The following is a 21,882-nucleotide window of genomic DNA, read 5'->3' on the forward strand; positions in this document are numbered from 1 at the left end:
GTGACAACCACAGACACGTGGGAACAAAAGGAGAACACCAGTCTGAAGGAGACCACGTGGCCTAATGGAGAAGGCGTCTGACTTCGGATCAGAAGATTGAGGGTTCGAGTCCCTTCGTGGTTAGAATCCTCATGCGACGAGGCAGATGATGCCCATCTCAACAAAGGCGACTTGCTAGAGTATCGCCTTGGAAAGTCACAGTGGAAAACCTTTTGTTCTGCACAGAAAGGAGCTATGGAGACCTTGAAAATGAGTTCCACTTGATCTCGCATGCAAAGCAGGAGGTCTGCCATTTAAGCTAATTGCCCTCCTAAGAAGCTAACTGCAAGGCCGTCACAACAAAAACACTATAATGGAGCTCTCATTTTTACTTCCTTTATGTACTTTTCAGAAAATGTTGACAGAAACAGCTCAACACATGGCCGGTTAGCTCAGTTGGTTAGAGTGTGGTGCTAATAACGCCAAGGTCATGGGTTCGATCCCCATACTGGCCAGTAGTTTAAATTTAGCTGATCCACAATGTGGACACACCTCTGCTGGTGAGTGAGTTTGGAGATGATCAACAACTTCACTCACAATGACGGCTCATTGACTCGGCTTCCAAAGTGAACCCCAGGTTCACAGTTGTTGATGATGAAGTCTGTGACAACCACAGACGCGTCGGAAAAAAAGGAGAACACCATCCAGAAGGAGACCACGTGGCCTAATGGACAAGGCGTCTGACTTCGGATCAGAAGATTGAGGGTTCGAGTCCCTTCGTGGTTAGAATCCTCGTTCCAAAGTCATGCAACAAGGCAGCTGATGCCCGTCTCAATCAAGGCGACTTGCTAGAGTATCACCTTGAAAAGTCCCAGTCGCGAACCTTTTGTTCTGCACAGAAAAGAGCTATGGAGACCTTGAAAATGAGTTCCACTTGATCTCGCATGCAAAGCATGAGGTCTGCTATTTAAGCTAATTGCCCTCCAAAGAAGCTAACTGCAAGGCCGTCACAACAAAAACACTATAATGGAGCTCTCATTTTTACTTCTGTTGCGGACGTACTTTTCGGAAAATGTTGACAGAAACAGCTCAACACATGGCCGGTTAGCTCAGTTGGTTAGAGCGTGGTGCTAATAACGCCAAGGTCATGGGTTCGATCCCCATACTGGCCAGTAGTTTAAATTTAGCTGATCCACACTGTGGACACACCTCTGCTGGTGAGTAAGTTTGGAGGTGATCAACAACTTCACTCACAATGACGTCACATCGTTGTTGACTCGGCTTCCAAAGTGAACCCCAGGTTCACAGCTGTTGATGATGAAGTCTGTGACAGTCGAGAACCTTTTGTTCTGCACAGAAAGGAGCTATGGAGACCTTGAAAATGAGTTCCACTTGATCTCGCATGCAAAGCAGGAGGTCTGCCATTTAAGCTAATTGCCCTCCTAAGAAGCTAACTGCAAGGCCGTCACAACAAAAACACTATAATGGAGCTCTCATTTTCACTTCCTTTATGTACTTTTCAGAAAAAGTTGACAGAAACAACTCAACACATGGCCGGTTAGCTCAGTTGGTTAGAGTGTGGTGCTAATAACGCCAAGGTCATGGGTTCGACCCCCATACTGGCCAGTAGTTTAAATTTAGCTGATCCACACTGTGGACACACCTCTGCTGGTGAGTGAGTTCGGAGGCGATCAACAACTTCACTCACAACGACGACACATCGTCATTGACTCTGCATTCAAAGTGAACCCCAGGTTCACAGCTGTTGATGTTGAAGTCTGTGACAACCACAGACGCATCAGAACAAAAGGAGAACACCAGTCCGAAGGAGACCACGTGGCCTAATGGACAAGGCGTCTGACTTCGGATCAGAAGATTGAGGGTTCGAGTCCCTTCGTGGTTGGAATCCTCCTCGTTCAGACGTCATGCAACAAGGCAGATGATGCCCATCTCAACCAAGGTGACTTGCTGGAATGTCACAGAGGAGAACCTTTTGTTCTGCACAGGAAGGAGTTATGGAGACCTTGAAAATGAGTTCCACTTGATCTGACATGCAAACACTATAATGGAGCTCTCATTTTTACTTCTGTCGCGGATATACTTTTCGGAAAATGTTGACAGAAACAACTCGACACATGGCCGGTTAGCTCAGTTGGTTAGAGCGTGGTGCTAATAACGCCAAGGTCATGGGTTCAACCCCCATACTGGCCAGTAGTTTAAATTTAGCTGAAAGTCACAGTGGAGAACCTTTTGTTCTGCACAGTAAGGAGCTATGGAGACCTTGAAAATGAGTTCCACTTGATCTCACATGCAAAGAATGAGGTCTGCCATTTAAGCTTATTGCCCTCCAAAGAAGCTAACTGCAAGGCTGTCACAACAAAAACACGATAATGAGGCCCTCATTCTTACTTCTGTCGCGGACGTATTTTCCTGAAAATGTTGACAGAAAGCACTTGGAACATGGCCGGTTAGCTCAGTTGGTTAGAGCGTGGTGCTAATAACGCCAAGGTCATGGGTTCGATCCCCATACTGGCCAGTAGTTTAAATTTAGCTGACTTACACTGTGGATACACCTCTGCTGGTAAGGAAAGTCACAGTCAAGAACATTTTGTTCTGCACAGAAAGGAGCTATGAAGACCTTGAAAATGAGTTCTACTTAATTGCACAAAGCATGGGGTCTGCCATTTGAGCTAATTACCCTCCAAAAAAGGTGGAATCCTCTGTCTGACTTCATGGCCAGATGTCAACATGGAGATAACATTAAACCAAATACATTATATATTGGGACATTAATCATCAAATTGAAGGATTATTTAAATTACATGGATGCAAGTGTAATGCCAAAATCTAAGATTTTTCTCATAACATAATTGAAAGCAGAAACTAAATCTGTCTTTAAATTTCTGTTCATTTAAGAATCTGCTCTCAGTTATAGTCCTGCTCTCAGCTTTTAAAAGAAACAAATATGTCTCTGTACCACTGACATCTTACAATGCTTACCCACTTGCACACATACACACACTTCACCTTTATCGCTCAGAGCTGATGCGTGACGCAGCACCTTCACGGATCACTGTTCAGGGTTCAAACACCTGCAGAGGAGACAGCAAATAAGAAGGATATTTATACTGAGGTGCCCTTAGGTCTTGACCTGTCTGTCAGTCACATTCTTTCCTTCAGTACAATTTCATTCAGGGATAACTTGCATGTATTACGTTATAAATAAGGAAGGACAATATTTAAGTGCAATATATTTACAGTCGTGATGCTGTTTCTAGATCAACTAATTTAGGTTGAAAGAAAATCGGTGAATATATACAGTACATTTAGCTGGAGATATTACTGTAACTGAGGCGATGGCATGCTGACTGCACACCTACAATCTGTGTCCTCTAGGAATTTAATTTCATCTACTCCTCTCAGCAGGGGGAATACATTCAATGTACCAAAGTAAATGAATGTTATTGAGCTGGGGTATATGTATCATTTTTGTTTTTTCTGCACGTACACCAGGAAAAAGGCACTTCACCTGCTTCACGTGGTGGCGATCAGCCTAAATATGTTGTAATTACTAAAAAGGTTTTATCAATTACAACATATTAACTGTAAACCATATTAACCGTAAACCTAACCCTTCCAGCTTTGAGGACTCTGGTATATCCTCCTATCTTAAAGTAGTTAATTTTCAGGAAAATTTATTACTCAATCCATACATGTCCATACATAACAAATTACCCACCAAGTTACCTCATTCCTATAACTACCAGTTATTATTAGCTGTTAGCGAAGGCATTCTGATGACTGAGCAGGAGTTTTAAAACTGACCTAAACCCCTTCGTCACATGTCTTCTATGTGTTTTCTGGTCTGGATTTTAACTAGCTAAGTTAACAAAAAATGGGTTAGTGAAACTAAGGAGCTAAACAGAAGAACAATAGCTAAACAGAAGAGTGTTAACTAGACAAAAGAATGTTAGCTAACAAGAACAATAGTTAAGCAAGAGAACATTAGCCAGACAAAGGAATGTTTGCAAAACAAAACAATGTTAGCCAAATAAAATAATTTAAACAAGCTTAACAAAAGAGTGTTAGCTGGACCAAAAAAAAATGTTACCGAAACAAAAGAACATAAGTTAACAGTGACAACTAGCTAAATGGAGAACATAAGCTAAACAACAAACAACAGCTAAATAAAACAAGGTTAGCTAAACAAAACAATGTTAGCTAAACAAAACAATGTTGGCTAAATAAAACAATGTTAGCTAAACAAAAAAATGTTAGCTAAACAAAACAATGTTAGCTAAACAAAACAATGTTAGCCAAATAAAATAATTTAAACTAGTTTAACAAAAGAGTGTTAGCTGGACCAAAAAAAAAATGTTACCGAAACAAAAGAACATAAGTTAAACACAAGAGTGTCAACTAGCTAAATGGAGAACATAAGCTAAACAACAAACAACAGCTAGATAAAACAAGGTTAGCTAAACAAAAAAATGTTAGCTAAACAAAACAATGTTAGCTAAACAAAACAATGTTGGCTAAATAAAACAATGTTAGCTAAACAAAAGACTGTTAGCATCTAGCAGAAATGAGATCCTTAAAATCAGCTGTAAGTTCATTTTCACTGATGCTACAACATTGTTTTTAAAAATGTCATGAAAACAAACTCACCTCAGAAGCTGAAGGCTGGCAGGTACACAGGTGATTTTTGTGTCAGTCCTCTCGTCACTTGGTGGTTAAGGTGACTCCTGACAGGTCTGTGTGGTCCTTTTAGAAGGGTTTTTTTTTTTTATTAAGTTTTTTGGCTAATGTGGTGTTTATCCTGGTGAAGTCCCTCAGTGCTAGCAGCTGCCCCACAGGGTTTCTGCAGCAGCTCTGCTCTGGCACACCTGATCCAATTAAGATCTCATGAAAATGTGTCTCCCTTAATTGGATTCAACGGCTAACGACCACTTTCATGTTCAGCACAGGCTCATCCACCTGACCACATGTTGTCCTTCAAGGTAATGAGACACATTTCCCACATAATTTGCAGTAATTCTTACAAAGATAGAACAAGTTTAGCCACAACTTTTCCCCCGTCAAACACTGAGGACATCCATTTTCAAAATTGCTTCCGAAGAAGGGTAACAACAAGTCGAACAGATGACAGTTGAGCGGAAAAACACCGGGAAAAAAACCCTGCAATGAATACAAACTCCTGTTTTAGAGGATTTTCATGGGCGGCATGACGTCTCATGATGACCGTCTGTTCTCTGAAAGTGCCCAGGGAGTGCATGCCAATGAGACAGGCCTCAGGCTCAGGATGCACCCTCAAAAAGACAACGTGAGCGTCGTGCATCTTCTGAGCACGTTCAGCCTGTTTTAATAGGCGAGTGAGGCAATTAAAACAATAAAAAAGGGGATGGAAAGGCGAGCAGTGACTGCACATTGCGACAGAGTAAGTTGAGAGGTTCCCGACGAGGGGTCGTTCAATTTGCGATGCAGCCTTGAAGGGAGATGCAGTGTGTGAGTTTAGGGGGGAGGAGGGAATCATCCACTGTCATTGTGTTGCACAGGGGTTGGTGGATGAGCACGCTGAGAGAGGTTCAGCGTGAATTCTCCAAGATATGAAGCGTTTGTATTGTGTTTGTGTGTGTGTGTGTGTGTGATGAGGCAGTCAGATAAAAAAAAAAAAATGAATGAGTTCAGCTCTCTGACATGACTTTTTATTCTGGATGCAGCTTCTGAGATGCAGTTTTTTAAATTTATGTGTGTTTTGACTAGAGAGAGAGAGAGAACGCAGCGATAAGATTCTCCGTGGCCAAAAGTATGCGGACATCCAAACACTATGTCATTCACGGACATTTCTCTCCAGGGGCTTTCATCAGTAAATAATATCACCCCAACATCCCTCAAATACCAGTGTATATATCTGCATACAACTGTGTCATCATGCTGTGATTGGTTTTGGCACAAAACTCACTTTAAGTTAAGAAAAGATCATGTTTCAGCATAAAAAAAAATCTGTTTTGGTGAGTCTCTGTTGCACCGCTTATTTTAGCAAGCGTGATTTTGTTCTTATTAGTTTAATTTGTTTATATCCCTGAAGAGTAAACAGTATTTTGGGAGTGGGCCCTCCCAAAAAATAAACAGAAATATGACTAATTTTTATCCATTATCCATGTAATCATTTCTGACTCTTGCAATGCACCATGGGAGCCCACATGGGGTACCAGTTGGGAACGGCTGGCATTCTTAATTACTGGGTTTGATTTGTGGTTGCATAAGCTAAGAAAAAGTCTCCTTTAGGTTTAAAATGTTTTTTTTTTTTTATTTTGGTAAAGTTTTATGTTTAATGTCTTGAAGCATCGTTCCAATAAGATGCAGCACACGGACGGTCCAGAACCAGTTAGCACCCTCGGCTACCCCGACCAGCAGTCGGGGAGGTCATTTATCAGCAGCTGCACAACAAAGAGCTCATTTATATCTGTGAAAGAAAAGTTAAAAACAACTATATCACAGCTGAGTGTGCCTTCACACAGTGGAAAGTTTAATCCCTCGATGCCGCTGTAAGTACACTTAATCTTTTCCTCCTCCGCTGCTCTTGGATCAGAGGATTGTCTTTGCTGCGTTGCTGAAAAAAATCTTCCCCACACCCGGATGTTTCCAAACTCCCCGGCACTGTGTCATGTGTGCAAATGTTGAAAAGGGAGCAACAACGTGTCTCTTTCTGAACTCACAAAGTCAGGAAAATACACGTCCATCCTCTGGGTAGCAGCATTATGACAAAAGAAAGCACATGTACAATGAACTGTTCAGAACGGGACGCCTTTGAAACGACTTCATGAAAAAGAGCCTTAAAGATGGGTCTGGTTATGTGTCCTCAGTAAATGTCCCCTCACCTACAGCGCTGTAACTGGACGTCCTTACAGCTTGGATGGGAACTTGACATGATCCTCTTTGACTTGTCAACTTGTCCCAGGATTTGCATGCTCACGCTGATGAAACCTTTTCAGGCTTTTCAAAGTCAAGCGCACGGACCACAGATCTCTGACAAATGTGTTTTCCATCTCGAGAATATGCTAAAAACTGAAAATAAAAAAATAAAAAACAAAGTAAGTGAAGCTAACACCTTCTCATCGTCTGTCAGAGGGTGTTTTTCGAACGTCTCTGCATCGCTCTGAGCCCATTGGACTGTGTCTGCGAGTGTTTCCGCCGGCCTCGAGTCACGCTCAGCTGCAGGCCGAGGACGAGGCTTGAATGCATCAACTCGGCACGATTAAAGATGCACAGCTGAGCAAGCAAAGGACTCCCCGGGGTGCCGTGTGCCTGTACAACAGCGCTGTAAAACACATTTTGACACCCTATTAAGCTTAAGTTTAAATGTGTTTGCACAGTGATTAAACACATTGGAATACAGTTTCAACACCAAAAGAGGAGATGCAATCAACAACGTGTGAGAAAAATTTAAAACATTAGCTAAATCTGTCTCTTCAGAACACGTCCAAGAAAAAGCGCAAAGATTTATGAGGCTAATCCACTTCTATGAATAAAGTATGAATGAGTGAGAATAATTTAAAGACCTGTTATGCCTATTTCATTTTTTTTTCCTGCATCATTTAGGCTCCTGTGCATATAAAACATTTTGAAGCCCCTCCCTCCCACAGAAAACACTGCTCCTTAAACGCCTCATCAGCAGTCCCGCCTCAAATTCTGTGACTCTGTGACATCACACTACGTAAACCTGTAGTAGTAGTGACCCAGAATATAATGATGAACATGAAAATGAGCAGAATATGTGTCCACTCCAACAAAAGCTAATCCGGATCTGGAAGAATGTTTTTTATTATCAAAATAACTGCCAATTAATTACGTCAATTAACCAGGTAATTAATCTTCTTTGGCTGTACTAACCAGCTACAGTTAGCAGTTAGGCTTACTCTTGTGATATCTAGAGAACAGGTGGTCAGTTCTTACTTATTGGTCCTTAGTTTATGTGTCATGTAGCAGTTCGAATTTAAAGAACAGCGACGCAAATTGTCACGCAAACAAATTTGAGTGCAATGATCCTTTAACACGTACCTGAGTATGAAGTGCATGTGAGCTGCCATGTTCCTGATCTGAAGTCAGTTTCACAGAGAAATAATGACTTTTAAACTCACACAGGTGGAGTTAACGACATCAGTGTCATTTCCTGCTTTCACAAGTGTCTGCAGTGAAAAAGGTCAGCCATATTTATATCCATGACGCCTTACATCTGTTCACCTCAACGCCATGTGAGACACATTCTTCCTGGTTAACTTTAGAGTCCACGTATTAATCATTTGATTAATATTCTCCATTAATTATCCTCGGCACGGCTCAAAATACATGCGAGAGTACAGACAGTCTGACTCCTCCTTCTTCTTCTCCTCTATAAATAACATGACGAGCACTTCACAGCGGTGCGGCTTTGTTTAAAGATACGAATCTTAACCACAGCGACATGGAAATAAAAAACAACAACATTTTCCCTCCTGCAGCCGGGATGTGCAAAACCAGATGAAGGAGACACAAACGCACCTCGGAGAAAATGCTGATTTTCCTCTATCAGCTGATGCATTATTCATAACCGGAGAGTCTCAGACGACGTGTGGCTTCACTTTGAGTTGTGTTTATATTGTAAAAGTGCATTTTGTACAGCAGTGACTTAATGAGAATTACAACAAAATGACACAATTCTTCATTAATAGCTTCACTTTGGGTTGTTAGCAGCTTTTCCTAAAGATTGTCTTGACTTCACCGCCAAAATAAGAGCACTTTTCAACTATATACATCCAGTAAGCACAGAAATATTACACAAAGAGAGTCTTTCTTCTCTTCCCCTCCCCGTTACTACACATTAGAGTCCTCTGCAGTCTGGTGGTCCAGGAGGGAGCAGCGGTCCTGCTGCTCCTGGACAGAGTTGATGGACGGTCCCTGGCCGGGGAGTGCCGGTGTGATGGCGGCGCTTTGGCCCGGCTGTTCTCGAGGGAGAACCGGGCTCCGCCACTGTACGTTCACGCCCAGATGTGTGCTGATCTGCGACGACCGCAGGCTTCTCATTTGGCCCCGTGCTCGCACCTCGTACAGCTCCACCGAGGTCTTCTTGTACCTGGAGGAAACAGAAGGTTATTATACTCACCTCTGAGGTATAATATGGTGAGATGAAATGAAAAATTTAATAAAAAGAAATAAAGGAGAGAGGACGCTGCGGCAGCGAACGGAAAGGTCACAGGATACACCTGGGAAGGTAAAATATAGAATGCGTACACAGTGAATTTTAACAAGTAGATGGTGGTATAGGCTACGTTACACATGCATGTATTATACAGAGAAGAAGAAGAAGAGGAAGAAGAAGAAGATGAAGAAGAAGAAGAAGAAGAAGAAGAAGAAGAAGAAGAAGAAGAAGAGGAGGAGAAGGAGGAGGAGGAGGTCCTGAACTGGAAACAGAACCACATGAAAAAAGATCAAATCAAAAAGAAAACATTTCACAACACGTTGTTATATTTGATTTGTGGTTTTTTTTTTTTTGCCTTTCTGGGCCACAACAGCAACTTCTTATCCTCTCACTTCATCCACTCTATTAAAACTGACAGAAATGTGTATTCTGACTCACATTCTCAGCAGTAAAGAAGATAAAACCACCGAAACAGACGAGGCGGCCATCGCAGCAGAGCCCATCCAGGGTTGAAGCACGAGGCCAGCGGGCATGAACACACCTGCAAACCGACAGAGGAGAGGACGGTGTGGACAACAGTCGGGACCAGCTTCACTTCGCATGACAAAGAGAGGATTCCTAAGTGTAACCTGCAGCGATGGGTATTCCCACGAGGTTGTAGATGAGAGCAAAGACGAAGTTGATCCTGATCCTCCGCACCGTCTTCTGCGACAGCTCGATACTCGCCACCACGTCCAGCAGGTCGTTCTGCCGAGCAAACACCTTCAGGTCAGACAGTTTATCTCAACAGCCTCGGTGTCAGCGTCACCTACCCGTCACCTACCCGGATCAGGACGATGTCAGCCGCCTCGATGGCCACGTCTGTGCCCGTGCCGATGGCGATGCCGACGTCAGCGCGAGCGAGGGCCGGCGAGTCGTTGACGCCGTCCCCCACCATGGCCACCCGCAGGCCCTTCTCCTGCAGCTCCTGCACTTTGGCCACTTTATGTGAAGGCAGAACCTCGGCCAGCACCTTCCTGATCCCCACCTGCGCTCAGATAAAACATTTCATTACACCTAATATATTTTTAAGTCATGAAATATTTCATAAACGTGTGTTTTACCTGAGAAGCAATGGCTTTAGCCGTGCGCCTGTTGTCCCCTGTGATCATGACCACCTCGATGCCCATACTGCTGAGCGTCTGCACTGCTAACGCCGACTCCGTTTTAACTGTGTCAGCGATGGCTAACATGGCACACAGCACACCTGCACGGAAAACACAAACAGAATACAGACAAAGTCAAAATTCTTGATCTAAAGTCGTAAATTCTGAGAAAAAAAGGTGGAAATTCTGATTTTAAAGTCATAACTGTGGCCAACAGACTGTCTGCAGTGGCCCTGATCCTCATCTGGAGTAAATGAATGAAGATCAAAATCAATTGAAATAAAATGTGAGTGCTCCTCACCATCTATAGCCACCAGGATCGCCGTCTGTCCTTTCGTCTCGTGGCTGGACATGGCGGCGTCGACGTCGGCCTGGATGTGGTGGCCGTTCCTCCTCATCCACTCTCTGTTCCCGATCAGGACGGAGTAAGACGAAGACTCAGCTGGGAGAAAAGTAATATTGTGTAATGAGTGTTTTCGGATCATTGAAACCAAACTCTTAACCTTGAAAACATCTTTAAACTAATAATCAAACACAAATATCAATGCTGACGCTAAGCTGTTTGACATAACTCCTTGATATATTGTTTAAAGTGTCAAGTGGATAATTAAGGATTAATTTAAGGATTAACTGTGAAAGAAAGATTTTAATGAGAATAATGAGCCGCTAATGTTTTTGAAGACTGTCTCGATGCTGGAAGCCGTCAGACCTGCAGACGAGGGCTCGGCAGCAGAGAGGAGGCTGCTCTCGTCGGTGGTGACTCCCGGCAGCAGGAAGCGCTCGTCGCTCTGTGACTGCAGCAAATGTTCCACGTTGGAAACCCGACAGCTGATCCCACAACCAGGCACCGCCTGGAAGTCCTGGCAGTACCCGAGCATGTTGGAGCCCAGCTCCTGTTATGTACACACAGATTATCAGAGGGTTTACGAGGATAAAAACACAGACGTGTAGCTGCTCATGTGCCTGATCTTTGTTACCTCTTTGCAGTGTTTGGCGACGGCGATCCCCAGCGGGTGCTCGCTGCTGGCCTCCGCCGTGCCGACCAGCGCCAGGATCTTCCTCAGGGGCATGCGGGCCACTTCCCACAGCACCAACACACGAGTCACCCGCGGCACGCCGTTTGTGATGGTGCCGGTCTTATCGAACATCACCACACGGATCTGATGCACGGAGACAAAGCAGAGTCACGACCCTATCTTCCTCTTAAAGCAGATCTTGACCCTTATCAGACAAATTCAAGACTTCAGCAGTTCAAATCAGGGATCGGATCAGATGTGTGCAGACTGACTGGAATGATAAAAAGTCTGTCTCAACCAAAATATTATATTTATCCTTTTGTGGACTCCTTACAACCCATTCAAGGACCCCTGTTAGTCCCTAGACTGCATTTTGAAAACTGCTGGTGTACAGAACTTGTCATGCAGATGCAGACACGACCTCCTGCAGCACCATCTGTTGCCACATGGTGTCACTGGTTAATCAGAACTGAAACAGATTGGATATTACAGGAAGCAGCACTCAGAAACAGGATGTAAAGAGCATTGCCTTGTGGGCCATCTCCAGCGGCTCGCCTCCCTTGATGAGGATCCCGTTCTGAGCACCGACCCCGGTGCCCACCATCACGGCTGTCGGGGTCGCCAACCCCAGAGAGCAGGGGCAGGCGATGGACAGGACTGTGATGGATGCCTGGAAGGCAAAGCGGACGATGACCTCCGCGTTGGAGATGTTCGGGTTGTAGGCCTGTGGGGAGGGAAAATGGATTATTGGATCTAAATACTAAAACTTTTATGTTGAAAATGTGTGTAAGCGTTTGTGTGCGCACCCACCGGGAAGTTCTCCCTCACTATGTCAAAGTCGACGAAGCCGATGGCGAGCCAGGCCACCAGAGTGAGCACAGAGACGATGACGATGAAGGGCACAAAGTATCCACTGAGCCGGTCAGCAAACTGCTGGATCGGAGCCTGAACAAACAAAAACAACCAGGGAGGGAAAAACTGAGCGTGCTGCAAGCAAACTAGGTCAACTCCAGTAGAAACACATATATTTTTTAACATATTTCAATAAAACAATTTATAATTTATACTTTTTTGTATAATTTATTTAGTAGTAGTAGTTTAGTAGTTACTATTACTACTTACTACTACTATATCTTTACTATAAAGCAAAATAATATATTGTAAGAATGCACAACAAGGAATCCTTCACACTTGTATATTGTGTTCTTTGTGATGGACAGCGTGTTTGTCGTCCTGATCTTTATCTAAGTTGTGAAATCATGAACATAAACTTCTTACCTTGGACGTTTGGGCCTCTTCCACCAGTTTAACTATCTGAGACAGAGTCGTGTCGGCACCGACGTGAGTCGCCTCCACCAGCAGAGCGCCGTGAGCGTTGATGGAGCCGGCGATCACCGAGCTGCCCACCTTCTTACTGACAGGCATCGGCTCACCTGACAGAGACACAAGCAGTGACTCCTAAATTCATTCCTGAAGTCGAAATCGAGAACGAGGAATCTGGAAACATGAATGTGTCTGTTGCATCAATTCTACCTGTGATCAAGGACTCATCTGCCATGGAGCTTCCCTCGATCACTTTCCCGTCCACAGGGAACTTTCCTCCTGGGACGACTTTGACGATGTCGCCCCGCTGGACCAGCTCCACCACCACCTGCTCCTCGCTAAGACACAGTTAGTTTGATAACGGTGGGTTTGACATTGTTTGTTGTTTTACACAGCTGATTTTGATTCTTGTGTGCCGCTGACTCACCTGATGATGGAGTGGTCAGGTCCCAGGGTGACCACGGTGGCATCAGTGGCTTGAAGTGACATTAATTTGGCCAAAGCCTCTGACGTTTTACTCTGAAAATGTCGAAACAACAAACACACCTGCTGTTACAATTTCTGAGTCTGAGTTACCAACACCAACAAAGTGACGACTGTATAAAAGCATGTGAGGATTTTAAAAGTTTATTTTATCTTTTGTCACCTTTGCAACGTGCTCCAGCCATCGACCCAGTGCGATGAACACAAAGAGCATAGGTGGAGTGTCGAAGAAGGTGACGGGGCTCTGGCTGGCTCTCTCGGCCATGGCCACGATGAGGACCACGCAGGAGTAGATGTAGGCGATCGAGGTGGCTAACACTATCAACACATCCATGTTGGCTGTGCGGTGCTTTAACGAGCGATACGCCTGGACGTAGAAGTATCGGCCTCCGAAGATCTGGGGGGGTGGAAGACCTGCATTGTCTAAGAAGTGAAAGGGAAGAAACCGTGGAGCTCCGGTTGTCCGACATGCTGTGTTCCCTTACCTGCACAGGTGTACAGAGCAGGAAGAAGGCCAGGTTGAGGAGGGACAGGCCGGGCAGCAGGTTCTGCTCCTCGGGCATGGAGCCTCCATGCTCCTGGTGCTGACTGTCCATCACCATCATGTAGATCATGAGGCCCATGACGGGCAGGCCGAAGACGAGACTGAGCAGGAAGGAGTTCTTCCACCTGGAGAGAGACCAGACATGGAACAACGACACCAACAATATATACCTGTCATTCCCTTTTGACAGAACATGTCACCTGTACATGGATTTCTATTGATTTCCATGTGGGTTTCTGTCAAAAAGCAACTGAGCCACGTACTTTACATAGTGCTGTTTCACCTCATAGAGAAAATAATGTGTTTTTAACAGATTTTATACATGATGTGAAGCCCCAGTGGCCTAATGGATAAGGCACTGGCCTCCTAAGCCAGGGATTGTGGGTTCGAGTCCCATCTGGGGTGTTTCCTATTAGTGGAAAACTTCTCCTCTGACAGTTATGTTAGTTTAATCCTCATACATAGTTACGGAACACCAATAACACCTATCCCAATTGTGTTTGAGTAATTGAGTTTCATTGATTTCCATGCACCTTTTCCAAAGAACATATTTTTTCACAGGATAGCAGTTTTAGCTAAGTTAACGCTTGACCAGCTCTGACAGCGAGGGAAGGAGGCCCCAGTGATGCCTAAAACAACATGCTGACAGCACATTCTTGGTGATAGAGATTGCAGAATGGGGTGAAGCAGATGTGTGCTCATCCAAGCACGTTCACCCAAAAAAATGGAGAAATGTTTTGCGGACTACGACATAAAAAAACGGATACTTGCTGTCGTATTTCTTCCGTGTGGTCCAGATTGTTTTTGTAGCCCGACTTCACCAGACTTGCCTCGAATCCAAGACTCTGGAGGGAGAAATGACACCAGGATATCAAAGATTTTACAGGAGAGGAGAGAAATACAAACTAAAATCCGTCTTCACCTGAATGATCTTGATGATATCTCGCGCGCCGAGCACGTCTGGATCAAACTGGACTTGTGCTTTTTTAGTTGCAAGGGCAACCGAGGCCCCGAGGATCCCTTTGGTTGTGTTGAGCTTGGACTCGATGTTGTGGACGCAGGATGCACATGTCATGCCTGTTACCTACAAATAAAAACCAGTGGAAATGAATGAACTCTTTATATCTTTACACAGAGAAGCTGCTTCACGTGTGGACTTACAGCGAGGTCCAGTTTCCCGTGTGCCACCGCGTTGTCCTCTATCAGTTTGGCACCAAAACCCAAGTCTTCGATGAGCTGAGTAACCGCAGCAGCGTTCAGGACTTCTGAGTCATACTTCACTTCCGCCTTTCCAGCCATTAGTGACACCAACACCATGATGATTCCTACCAGTCGAGGTGAAACACTGACATTAAACGTGTAAACTAAAACTAATATCATAACAGCGATTGCCCTTTCTTACCCTTGTGTTTGAGGAGGTTCCTCTCGATGTTGGCCACACAGGAGGCACAGGTCATCCCCGTCACGCAGATGAAACATTTCTGCACTTTAACCTCGCTCCCGCTGGTTTTGTGTGATAGAGTGCCATTGCTGACTCCTGCCTCACTCTGTGATCTTAAGTCAAGAAGGTCAGAAAGTCCGGAAAAGACAGGCCTGGACTTTTCTTGAGCCTGGATGCTCCTCAGAGGTTCTGTAGAGAATAAGGAACAAAATCAGTGGCGGCATCAACAAGAGCCAAAGCAGAGAGATAGAGAGATTGAGATTTATATTAATGAGTGTTGAAATAAAGTTTAACTCCACCAATTTTACATGTGTACACGTCTTGTGGAGTACTGCTGCGTATGTGAAATAAGTGGTGAGTTGTTATTATCTTTTGGGCAGATTGTCTAACCCTAATCTATAGTTTTAATGTTATATAACTTTTTATCCTATTTGTGATGAGCAATAGTTTATTGACCATGCAACGTCCATTTATGTTTCCATTCATGTAAGTAAAACAACAGAAACCAACCAAGATATCGTTAAAGTTCAAGGTTTGAATTAAACATAAGTGACTGTCCGCTTCGAATCTGTCTCCTTTAAATCTAAAAAACTAAGCCACCTGCAGGAAGCTCGACCTTGAAAGACACATGAAAGACTCCGCTCCTAATCTGCCCGAGTTAATTCCACGTCTTGGCAAGCTGTTTTCGTCATTAAATCCAGCAAGAAAGCACCGGCCAGCATAAGGGCCCTCCAGGTCCGATGGGGAGCACACTTGGTCTGGTTGCCACAGTGACCGACGAAAACAGTCATCAGGCGAGGTGAATGTGAGGCGTCCTGTTGGCTTAGAGGACTGAAGCTGGATTTCTGGGCTGGAAAGTGTTTTTGCTCATAAAGTAAAGATGCTAAATCTTCTCAAGACTATAAACAGGCGAGTTATTACAATTGCTAAGATATTCAATAGGTACATTTGAATGCAACCTGAAGTGGACCGCTTTCAAATGACACATTGCCATCACATCAACTTACTTATCTAATGTAGATGGTGAACGCTTAAAGGTTTCTGGAGAAAGATAGATGATTGTTCCCAGGTTTGGCCTGAGATTTTAAACCAGAGCACCAGGATTTGACAACCTGGAAACAATACTCAAAAATCAGCTATCCCTCCTTTTAAAACTGTGCATTCAAGGCTGAGTGGATTGAGAAATAACTTCATTCTAACTAAAGTAAAAGACCAGTTTGTCTGTTTGCAGTGACCGCTGGACATTGGATCAATGGTCAGTTAGAACATCAAACATGGTTTTTAGGGGGCAAAAAAAATCTGCCTCCACAGCAGTGGATCGAGGTAAGAACCACACAATCTGAGCTAAAAGAAGAAATTAACAAAAAGCCAAGGGTTAGTTAGTTTAGATTAGCATGAGGAGTAAACAGCAGGTCTAAGACTTTCCCCAGGATCATTTTTTGCAACTTTAGATAACAACATTTAATTACAAGTCAATGTTTTTTTCTTGGTGCCTACCTTCAAGTGATGCTTCAAAGCCCATGTCCTCGATCGCCGCCCTGAGCTGCTCCGGCTGCGTCAGACTGGGGTTGAAGGTTATAGTTCCCTTTTCCTCCTTCAGTGACACCGTGATGGATCGCACCCCTGTCGCTTGAGAGATCCTCCCTTCTATGGACTGAACGCAGGAATTGCAAGTCATCCCTACGATCCAAATGGTAACTGTCTGTGTCGCGTTAAATACATCCCCCTGATCAGCGGTTAATAAAGTGGCATCAAAACCCATGTCCTCGATCTTGTCTTTTAGTTCTTCCTGCGTAACTAGAAGAGGTTGATACACAACCAGCGCTGCAGCGTCTTGAAGCGACACCTGAATCTGTGAAACGCCAGGTAGAGGACCGATGTGTCCCTCGATGGACTGCACACAGGACTGGCAGTGCATACCATTCACTCCGATCCGCACTGCTGACTCCACACTGAATCCCATCGCCTGGAGCTCCAGGACGATTTCTTTGGTTGTGATAACCGAGGTATCATAGTCCACTTTGGCCAGGCTGCTGGCTGAGGACACGCTGGCAGCGAGGACTCCGCTGAGGCCAGAGATTCTGTTTTGGATGGCGTGGACCTGGTGCTCGGGGGTGAGTCCCAGGAGCTTAAAGGTCGCTCTGGAGGAAGCTTTCAATGGAGGGTAGAGTTCACTCTGACTCCCGTACTCGTAGGCCAGGTTGTCAAGGCCGTGTTTCTCAGCGTCAAGGCCATTTTTCTGGAGAGATAAAAGAAAGTATTACATAAAGTCATTACAGTATTGGCTCAGGAACAAAGTAAGGCTCAGGAACAAAGTAAGGCTCAGGAACAAAGACAACTCAAACTCAAACACTTTTAATTTCCTGCTCCATCAACATAAACATGCCTCCCTGTTTTCATTTCCTGAGTTCATGAAATAGAAAGTGGAACGAATGGATGAGATCCTCAAGCCAACCACCATCCACCTACTCAACAACCACCTACTTGACCCCACTGAAGCTTTTTCAAACCCCGCGTCCTCTAATCTCTGCTCTCAGTGAACACAAATCCCAAAAGTTGTGTGGTCAGAGATTAGTCAGTTATCAGTAGGAGTAACAGCACATACAACACAGAGCAAAAATGCCGCTGGTCATTGCAATGGACAATCTGGTATTTTCACTTTTATTTTGAAGTGTAAGCCTCAGATCACTTTAGATTCCAGGTTGTGTATATACTTATATAATCCTATAAATGTTTGGACCAGACAATGGTCTTATCCCGACACAACTTTGACATAAAAATACATTTTTAAGCCGTGTTTGTAAATGATCAAACAGCATAACCAGAGGAATATTTGTAAGTAAACAAAATCTTTACAAAAACAGCCATATTCAGGATTTATGAACTCATTTTCGATCTAAAATGCCTCTGTGAGTCTGTCTTCTTAAGACATTATCATATAAGAGTTCAGCTTGGTGGCTTAAGTAAAAGTTTTCCATGCCAAGAGTTTTAATCCCCCTGTGACTCAGACATTTTTCATGCCTGCAGACTGGACTGGGTCCGTTCCTGTTATCATACCGGTGGTCAGCAAAACTTGACGTAAGAGTTCATCAGAAACATGAATATCAAAGCCGGGCTTCCACACACTGATCAGATTCATGTGTTGATATTGATGAATTCCAAATTCAGAGAAACTCCCAGCAGTGCAGGTTTGGGGCCTGAACACCACATGACTCGCCCTCCACGTAATCCTCCCATTGTGACTCTGCTTAAAGTCAACAGTCATTGGCTGCGCAAAGAGGTGAAGAGCTGTACTCCAAGTGGGAAAATCCATTCAGAAATACCATTTGTGTTCTTTAAACTTCTTGAAACACTAGATTTAAAGCCCATCAACTTCATCGTAGTCACGGTACAAGACAGAGTATCATTTTTTAATTTCTATTAGATTAAACAAAAAGATTATCTACAAATATGGAGTAAATCTTTGAGCTAATGCCAGTATAGATTACAACACTGACTTGAGAAGTTCAGACTAAATCTGGGAAGGTTTTGTTTTGAAAACCAGCCTATATAACAGGTAGGTGAGTTGCTGTGAACCACTGGGAGCGTTTTGAAGGTTTGTCTGGACAACAAAAGCAGGAAACACCCCAGATGGGACTCGAACCCACAATCCCTGGCTTAGGAGGCCAGTGCCTTATCCATTAGGCCACTGGGGCTTCAACAACAGGTGTCATCACCTGAATATTCGTTCTTAAATCATGAGACGATGCACCTTTCACTACAGTAATTAGAGCAACTGACATGACATGTTGTCGTCTGGGTTCCTGAGTACTGTTCAGCTGTTCAAAGTGCAACACACACACACACACACACACACACACACACACACACACACACACACACACACACACACACACACACACACACAGACAGACAGTGTATCTAGACAAACATTTCCCAGAAACATACATTTTCAGCGTCTTTATTACGTCACCGATATCTACACACAGTAAACTCTGACCCACTGACCCGACAGTACTTTATTGTTTGTTCCTCTTTTACAGTGGAAACAGGAACTAGGGCTGTTTTACTATCCCTCATCTGGATAATGAGTCCAGAAAATGCAGAAAACAAAGGTTCTCATAAATACATAGGGATAATATGAAAACAGGGAGAAATAATATATTAATACACTTGAAAATAACTAATTGATCCATAAATTGCAAAATGAAATGTGAAAAAGTAAATCAATATGGTTAAATCAGAATACTAATCTATCTTTTACATTTTAGCACTTTTAATTTAAATGTTTAGTTATAATTTTTGTTTTCATAATCGAATCCAATTTAAGATCAGTTGAGGAAACCGATTTAATTGTATTATTTTGAGTTATAAATCGTTAAATTTAAAGATGTAACATGGCAAATATCATTTCAGTAAACTAACCACTCCAGCTCTTAGTTACACTCTTTGTATATTAATGAATAGGGATATTTTAATCACTAGCATTACTGTATTTACAGTTAATATCAATGCTATGATGCCTGCCTGCAACATGAGTACCTGGCAATTTTAATCAAGTGTCACTAAGGATGGACAGAACAGATGTGAACGGCTGGAAATCTGTCGCATTGATTAAATCCATCCACTGCAATAATCATAACATCAAAACTGGACTGAATAAATGTAATAAAAGTAATAAAATAAATGATTCTAACTGTAACTGTGCCAACAATCAGTGGGTGTTTGATTTCAAGTCTTATATGGTCTAATCTTACACTGTCCGAGAGACGACGGCTTGCATGATTACGTTACATTTATTTGGCTTTTATCCAGAGAACACACAATCAGAGCTTTCATTTCATGGAGCAACATGAGCTACATGTTACACATGATACAGATTCTTTATTCGCACCTGACAATTAAACGTCTGTCCAACGCGGGATCAGCTCAACAGAAATCAAAAGGCAGAACACATATTTGAGGGGGGAAGTGTATCTAACTGTGAACCTCCCAACAGGTTGTATATAAGTACGAGTTGTAGCCAGATCAACCAAGAGTGAAGCTCTCTGTTCCGGAAGAGGTGAGACTGTCCAGGGTTTCACAATATGGAAAGAAAACAAAACGTGTGAAAAAATGAACAGAGTTTGGTGTAGCGGTAGTTAAACTGCATGTTTCCAGTGCTGGAAAAGTACTTATTAGTAAATGTTGTACTTTTTACATGAATTTGACACATAGATTTATTAATTTCTTGACATATCAAGATTTTACGTTTAGGTTAAGTCCACTCCTTGTCAGTGATGTAATGTAACTCAGTACATTTACTCAAGTACTCCGCAACTTTGAGGTACTTTTACTTTACATCCCCACTCCACTACATCTTGGAAGCAACAACTACTTCTTACTACATTTATTTCATTAACTTTCATATGGGTGAATTTCACATTCAACAGTAGTTTATTATCTAATAATATTTTAACACGATATCTTTACTTTTACTCAAGTATGACTTGGGGAGTGTCATGATTCATATAACTGTTTGGGGCCCAACTTTTAACACAGAAACGATTAACTGTATCATCATCAGAATCACTCACATCTAATACTGAAGGAAAAGCAGCAATACTCGTTGAATAAGGAGTATATTTTTACTACGTTTTGCCGTTTAATGTACAAAAAATGATATTCTATAAGCAGATGGTAATTTTTTAGGCAAAAAATGTCATCCAGTCGAGTAAAAACTTGAATATTTACCACAGGATTGGCACACAAAGTAGCATGAAACTGAAATACTTAAGCAATGTGTAGAAGTACTTCAGGTAAATGTAATCAGGTACATCCAGTCTGTGCTCTCTGACCTGCTGCATGTATTGATTGATTGTGGCTGATCAAGGTCTCCATTAAACCACCTGCTGCCATAATAAACCCAATCAAAACTTTTCAAAATAAAACTCTGTGAAGAGGCTCGAGGTGTTCAGGGACAGGTGAGGCCTACCTTGACGTCTCGCGCTGTGCAGTGTCTCGCGCTGTGCACGGTGCAGGTGCAGTCCGGCTCGCAGACACACTCGACCATACAGATGTGCTCCCCGGCCGCTGGACCCGACCCGGAGACATACCTGGACAAACTTTTGGGCGACTTGGGAGAAAACATGCTCGAGCTGCTCTCACACCGGCTGGCCGCTTATCTTCACCTGTCAGCGCGCGAGGGCAAGAGTCCGCGGTGGGCACGCGCTCCTGATAAGAGGAGCGCACGGGGCGCACAGGTCTGGAGCTGCGGGGGTTAATGACAGGAGGAGAGGCCGGTCACATGACCTCAGAGGCTGGAGCGCAACACTGAGCATCAGCCTCACAGGAAGTTAACCTCACTACTAATGTCAATATTTACTATGATTAATGACTCATTATATTAATTATTAATTATATTATATTATCAATGCTTTCTGTAGAAGAGTGAGGTTTATTGAACTCCAGACAAATTCATGCATAAGCTCCCAATGAAGGCAGACTTTTGTAATATGAGATTAAATACACATTTTCAAAATAAAAGTCATGGGTATAAAAATTAAACACTCTTCATTAACAGCTGCAATATTTAAGAACAGGTCCCCTGTCAAATTCATACTCTTAGTGGTTACTCTGGTACTTTAAATAGTAGAAAATGTAATAATTTAAATAAAAACACAACAATAGAATGTGAAGTAATAATAGTTATGATGTTATGAGGTATATGTATTGTCTTGCAGAGATATCTAGTAAAGTTAGCATGCTAACTAGCTAGTCCCAGTACAGCCCAA

General features: G+C 43.2%; 1 protein-coding gene and 10 non-coding genes across 12 annotated transcripts; 9 read left to right on the plus strand and 2 right to left on the minus strand.

The window, feature by feature from the left end:
- The first annotated feature begins 50 nt into the window (after positions 1-50).
- trnar-ucg lies at positions 51-123 on the plus strand. Its single transcript has one exon. It is a non-coding gene; the product is annotated as a tRNA-Arg (tRNA).
- Positions 124-420: 297 nt separating this feature from the next.
- Positions 421-494, plus strand: trnai-aau. The gene has a single exon. It is a non-coding gene; the product is annotated as a tRNA-Ile (tRNA).
- Positions 495-692: 198 nt separating this feature from the next.
- trnar-ucg lies at positions 693-765 on the plus strand. The gene has a single exon. It is a non-coding gene; the product is annotated as a tRNA-Arg (tRNA).
- Positions 766-1,077: 312 nt separating this feature from the next.
- On the plus strand, positions 1,078-1,151 carry trnai-aau. The gene has a single exon. It is a non-coding gene; the product is annotated as a tRNA-Ile (tRNA).
- A 380-nt stretch (positions 1,152-1,531) lies between these two features.
- On the plus strand, positions 1,532-1,605 carry trnai-aau. Its single transcript has one exon. It is a non-coding gene; the product is annotated as a tRNA-Ile (tRNA).
- Positions 1,606-1,809: 204 nt separating this feature from the next.
- trnar-ucg lies at positions 1,810-1,882 on the plus strand. The gene has a single exon. It is a non-coding gene; the product is annotated as a tRNA-Arg (tRNA).
- A 234-nt stretch (positions 1,883-2,116) lies between these two features.
- Positions 2,117-2,190, plus strand: trnai-aau. The gene has a single exon. It is a non-coding gene; the product is annotated as a tRNA-Ile (tRNA).
- Positions 2,191-2,441: 251 nt separating this feature from the next.
- On the plus strand, positions 2,442-2,515 carry trnai-aau. Its single transcript has one exon. It is a non-coding gene; the product is annotated as a tRNA-Ile (tRNA).
- A 3,766-nt stretch (positions 2,516-6,281) lies between these two features.
- On the minus strand, positions 6,282-21,363 carry atp7b (ATPase copper transporting beta). 2 transcript variants are annotated; one of them, XR_005073310.1, is made up of 22 exons: positions 21,084-21,363; positions 16,607-17,348; positions 15,071-15,298; positions 14,830-14,993; positions 14,591-14,752; positions 14,440-14,513; positions 13,610-13,793; positions 13,288-13,521; positions 13,069-13,160; positions 12,852-12,979; positions 12,597-12,751; positions 12,129-12,263; positions 11,848-12,042; positions 11,280-11,462; positions 11,012-11,195; positions 10,604-10,744; positions 10,261-10,403; positions 9,981-10,184; positions 9,787-9,904; positions 9,596-9,698; positions 8,041-9,091; positions 6,282-7,300 (listed from the first exon to the last, which is right to left on the minus strand). XR_005073310.1 is itself a non-coding variant. In XM_037091155.1 (21 exons), exons 1-21 carry the CDS (start codon positions 21,237-21,239, stop codon positions 8,833-8,835), a joined length of 3,984 nt encoding a protein of 1,327 aa, XP_036947050.1. In that variant the 5' UTR covers positions 21,240-21,363; the 3' UTR covers positions 6,282-8,832. The 2 variants fall into 2 exon arrangements, 1 of the variants encoding a protein (XP_036947050.1); XM_037091155.1 differs by having other exon boundaries at positions 6,282-9,091.
- On the plus strand, positions 14,001-14,073 carry trnar-ccu. The gene has a single exon. It is a non-coding gene; the product is annotated as a tRNA-Arg (tRNA).
- On the minus strand, positions 18,732-18,804 carry trnar-ccu. The gene has a single exon. It is a non-coding gene; the product is annotated as a tRNA-Arg (tRNA).
- Positions 21,364-21,882: the final 519 nt, after the last annotated feature.

Source organism: Acanthopagrus latus, chromosome 24, assembly GCF_904848185.1.
Source record: "Acanthopagrus latus isolate v.2019 chromosome 24, fAcaLat1.1, whole genome shotgun sequence".
Lineage (NCBI taxonomy): Eukaryota > Metazoa > Chordata > Actinopteri > Spariformes > Sparidae > Acanthopagrus > Acanthopagrus latus.